This window comes from Carex rostrata, chromosome 8, assembly GCF_964058835.1.
Source record: "Carex rostrata chromosome 8, lpCarRost1.2, whole genome shotgun sequence".
In the NCBI taxonomy this organism is placed as follows: Eukaryota; Viridiplantae; Streptophyta; class Magnoliopsida; order Poales; family Cyperaceae; genus Carex; species Carex rostrata.
In genome coordinates, this window is record NC_135925.1 from 819,346 (window position 1) to 824,569 (window position 5,224).

Here is a 5,224-nt window from a genome sequence, read left to right on the forward strand (position 1 = left end):
TAACACAAATGTCAAATCTTATGTCTTACCTGTAAAATTCTCATACAATTTTTTTATCACAAATCTACAATAGCTACCGAGTTTCTCATTAACCTTCTATTTTAATCAATAAAAAAATAAGATGAAAAAGAAAATTAAATTTATTTTTTTATTATTAATCATCCAAATACAAAGGGATTAAATATATTAATTTTTATTTCTATTTCTTTGTAGTCTTCACCTCTCCTTCCTTCATCTACTCTCCATCCAAACGGGTCCAGATCCCCTAAAGTAACCCAATTTTTGAGTTTTGGATCGAGACCATCCGATTTGAATATATTGTTCGAGATTGGTTCGTGATTCGAATTCATCTCTCATAATGTGTGCGCTCCACTTCAGATAGATTATCACGAATTCAAATTGAACAGTCCCAATTTAAAACCCAAAAATTGAATTACTTCACTGGATCCGAACTCCATCCAAACAGGTATAAGGGAACTCAAATTTTGAGTTCAGATCCGAAGACGAAGGAAATCCTTATATTTTACTGTATCGATCTGGAGGATTATAATCGGACGGTCTGAATTCAATCTCAAAGTTTGAGTTACCTCACAGGATATGGAGGATTACAATCCGCTTGAGGTATGATTGATCTGAATTCTGATCGGACGGTCCGGATCTAAACAGAAATATCCTGTTAACACAGAGGATATGGACTCGGATCACGCCGCAGAGTCTTGCCATAAAAAGTCTGATGAAAATTATCCGACATTCCAGATTCTTCTTTCCTTCTTCCTCTGCGCTGCCCGCCTAATTTCCACGCGACCCGTCTTCCTTTCTTCTTTCTTCTTTCTTCTTCCTGTCGGTATACCCCTTCCATCTCTTTACCCCTACATTTTAAACTTCTCTATCTAATATTCCAGATAACACATTCTAGTCGTCTCGTTTCATTCGTCGCTCGCATTTTAGTATTGAACTGATATAAATAGTTCAAGGTCTCCTCATCTTATTTTACGCTTTCTTATTGAATGCATAGCTGGTTGTTTAATTTAACCGATTCCAGTGAAATAATAGTTACCTAATTTAATATAGGAAATCCAATTTGAATCAATTTCGTTAAATCTGTTGTTGAATCACAATATCACAGTGTTACACGAATCACAATTTTTTTCTTATTAACAGGAACTCTGGTGGATCAAATTGGAGCTTAAGTAAAAATGGTAAGACATCAGAAATTTTTCTCTTGAATACATGTAATTCCATAGTACTTTTTAAGAGCGCTATATTGTGTTTATTATAGCACTATGAGAGAGGGAAGGGTTTGAGGTAGACCCGTTACCCTCTATTCCTACAGAGCACCCATCTGTATAACGTTCTCTTATGATAGCTAGCCTGATGTTGTCCGATACAGTGAACGCTGTTCTTACTTCTTACTTCATTTGGTTCAGAATAACCCCTTGGGATAAATAAATTACTTCTGTCATGTTATGTCTTGCCGGACGAAATGGCTATTGTTTCCGAGAAGCTGTTAAGTATACAAGGTTATGATTTTCTTCTAGGAGACCATTTTTTTGGTCACTCACGGGTTATTTGTGTTTGATTGAGGGTTTTGAATAAATGGGGTAGTAGATTGCTAGGTTTTATGATCTAGGGATATAATATTTGGAGACTTTATAATCTGTGGTTGGTTTCATTTGCGGAACTGTAGGTATGGATACCATTTTTTTAACAAAAAAAGTTCCTTCTGTAATAAGGTTATTTAGGCTTTTCTTCTTACTAATTTTTTAATGTTTGAATTCGCATATATTCTACATATATGTTAGCCACTATAATCTAACTTCATAAGTTTTAGTTTTTTGAGCGATTTCTTCATGGCGGGAATTCTTTTGAGCAGACATACCGTTGCTATCCATCATCCTTTATTGATAAGGTTTGGTTTTATTTTTTACAGTATTGTACTGATATATTTTATTAGATTTAGCTGCACTGTATTTGCCTGGAGCTAGTCTGCAATAGACAACACCATTTTGTTTTTATTTAATGATTATTGAATTTCAATTTATCCCTTTGATTTGATTACTGACTTTGTTTAATATATGCAGCCAAACCTTGAAGCTGGTGATAAAGGTATAACTCTAGCCTGGCATGTTTCTTATTGCAATTATTATATTTTTGCAATTTTGTATAGCAATTCTTGTTTTAATTTTTCTTTCTCAAACATTCTTCATTTCTTCGTCTGAATGCAGTAATAATGGCCCCATCTGCTCTTGATCGTCTTGGTAAGTTGCTGCATCCTTTTTACTTATTTTACTCTTGAGAATAGCAATGTCATAAACAAAGGATTACCAAGTTCTGAATGCTGAGAAACCAAGTAAGTGAATTGTAGCTCAACTGATACAATAACTTGTACAACTGAAGATATTATTTTTTCTGATGATTTATTTTGCAGCATTTTTGCACATTCAATACCCTATGCTATTTGAACTACACAATGATGCAACTGATAGAATTTCACACTGCGGTGTTTTGGAGTTTATCGCAGAAGAAGGGATGATCTATATGCCTTATTGGGTAAGCATCTTTCTGGAATTCACGAATTACACCAGCCAACCATTGATTTATGTTGCTTAGGAGACATTAATGATGACGGTATGACCATTTACGGATATATTATAGAACATGTGATGCATTCTGTGTCAATTATTTTGTTTCAGATGATGCAAAATATGCTCTTGAAAGAGGGAGACGTTGTCCGGGTGAAGAATGCAACCTTACCTAAGGGAACTTATGTTAAACTTCAACCTCACACAATGGATTTCCTTGATATCTCAAACCCTAAAGCAATGTTAGTAAGCTTCAGCATTGCTTAAGTAATCATACTTGTTTTATGTTTTAAACTTTAATGTACTATTTGCAAATGTCACCCATGATTTTGCATTTAGCAATTTTGCACATTAGCGTCTTACATGCATCATTAGGGAGTTATACGATAAAAAAAAAACACCAACTGATAAATCAAGGTTAAGTTGGCAAAAAATGGCTAACCAGATATGAGAAACTTTGGATGCTATTCAGATACAAGTAAAATACAATCAAGTTATGATCACAATCTGCAAAACTATTTCTACAATTAATATATATGTATCATTTTTGCTTTTGTGAAGATTGGAGACGACTCTTAGGAACTTCTCATGCCTAACCACTGGGGACAGTATAATGGTTGCTTATAACAACAAACAGTACTACATTGATATCATTGAGACAAAGCCGGCACCTGCTATTAGTATAATTGAGACTGATTGTGAGGTCGATTTTGCCCCTCCTCTTGACTACAAAGAGCCTGTAAAGCCTTCTATCAATAATGCGCAAACTACAGGTAAGAAGTGAGTTCTCATATATAATTGGGTAGATTTCAAAATGCCCCACTTGTAGTTCCAAATTATCACAATTTGGTTCTCCTAGTGTGTTATCCAAGTCAGCTTTTATGCCGGCATGAGTTTTCTGCCCAAAGACAATAGTAAGGCAATGTACCATACTCTAAGCCTTAAACCCCAATTTGGTTCCCTATTATTGCAATGCACTTTAAGGTCAAATCAATAGGTTTGAATTCTAGGGACTAAAAAGAAACTGCACAGAGAACCAACCGAGTGCTTTCCGCGTGAGAGGTCAAAGGTTCTAAATCTGAATGAGGATCCCTTGTGAATATTAACAGTTAGGTGGCTTGATCCCCAACTATTACAACAACAAAAAATGGTAATCTGCATGGAATTCCAATCATTTATTTGGACATAAATTATGGATAAGGGCATAAGCCTTGTTTTTTCAAAAAAAGAAAGAAAATGCTTATGGCCTTATCCATAATTTATGTCCCTGTTGGTTTGAATTCATGGCATCCTAACCTTACCAGATGATAAGGCATTTTGCTATTGTGACAATTGTGACTTTCTTTTCTTAATGTTTTTTCCTAACCGTTCTAGTTTCTACTGATAAAGGTGCTCCGGTTGAGAGAGAGCCTGAACCAAAATTTACTCCTTTCACTGGCGGTGGTATGAGGTTGGACGGGAAACCCACTAAGCAGCAAGTTACACCAGCAACCACTCCAGCTAAAAATCTCCCGGTTGGTCCAGACAGGAAACAGCAGAATACAGCTGCTGGTTCTTCAAAGAGTGGCGGGCCCATCCGCAAGAAAGCTGGAACGCTTGTTTTTGGTTCAAGTACCAACAGTAGCTCCTTGAAAGGAACACAGAAGGTACAGTACCTCTGATTGCTGGTTCATTACTTTTATCATGGATTTATGTCAACAAATTATGTACATGATCCAATGATTTGAGTGTTTAATTATAATTTATTAGTTTTAAATTGTCATATTTTTATTGTCCTTACTGTGTGTTTGATTTTGTACTTGTAGGGTGCTGCAAAAGAAAAGGAGCCAGTGCCTGAGCCAACTAAGAAAGAAGAAACTAAATTCCAATCATTTACTGGGAAGAAATATACCTTAAAAGGCTAATTAGTAAATGTACATGAGATAAACTGATAGGTTCTTTTCATCTTTTCTGGTAATGTACGCTGACTCTCTGGCATGCGGTTACTCTCTCAGGGGGTGATATGGAATTCAACTGGAGAAAAAGAAAAACTGTTTGCTTCATATTTTGAAATACAGTAGATGCACAATTGAGATAGTTAAAATATTAGAGGGTACTTGCTGGCCAGTTGAACTAGATTTTATCACGTTTTCTGGTAATTGCGTTGTTCTGACATTTTAGCCTTTTATGCTGTGTAGACTGTAGACAGCAGACAGCCCTTCTAAATTAGTGGTATATAAACCAACTTATAGAGCAAGTGGTTTACAATTGTCAGGCCAAGATGTGTGTCCAAATTTTGATATGGGGCTAATGCAGCAACAGCATCAAAGAAGAGTAAGGTACATTTCACATAAATGCTGTGCAATTTTGAATGTAGATGGGCCCAACACTAAATAAAAGAGAAATAATGAGCCCATTACTTTAGATACCAATGCCTGCATGCTCTTTAATTGCAGGTTGCAGCTCATAAGGTAGCTGATGATAGAAACCTGCTCTTTCAATTATTTTTTTTTTTAAAAAAAAACAAGTTGGAATTTGAACTTTTGAAGCAAAACAAAATTGGTCCTTGAATTTTTATTAGTAGAAAAATTTTCATGAACTTTAACAAAAGAAATGTTATACTTCATTTTTTTTATTAAATTAACAAATTAATCATTTTGATA

The 5,224-nt window shown here is 35.1% G+C and overlaps 1 protein-coding gene across 4 annotated transcripts; it reads left to right on the forward strand.

Moving 5' to 3' along the window:
• Positions 1-734: 734 nt before the first annotated feature.
• On the forward strand, positions 735-4,736 carry LOC144558406 (uncharacterized). Of its 4 annotated transcripts, none has more exons than XM_078307254.1 (10): positions 735-844; positions 1,162-1,199; positions 1,832-1,909; positions 2,082-2,106; positions 2,226-2,258; positions 2,429-2,550; positions 2,694-2,824; positions 3,144-3,355; positions 3,957-4,228; positions 4,388-4,736. In XM_078307254.1, the coding sequence occupies exons 2-10, from the start codon at positions 1,197-1,199 to the stop codon at positions 4,484-4,486; spliced, it is 975 nt and encodes a 324-aa protein (XP_078163380.1). In that variant the 5' UTR covers positions 735-844; positions 1,162-1,196; the 3' UTR covers positions 4,487-4,736. The 4 variants fall into 4 exon arrangements, with proteins under 4 accessions (XP_078163380.1, XP_078163382.1, XP_078163383.1 ...); XM_078307256.1 differs by having other exon boundaries at positions 3,972-4,228; XM_078307257.1 differs by lacking the exon at positions 735-844 and adding an exon at positions 856-974 and having other exon boundaries at positions 3,972-4,228.
• Positions 4,737-5,224: the final 488 nt, after the last annotated feature.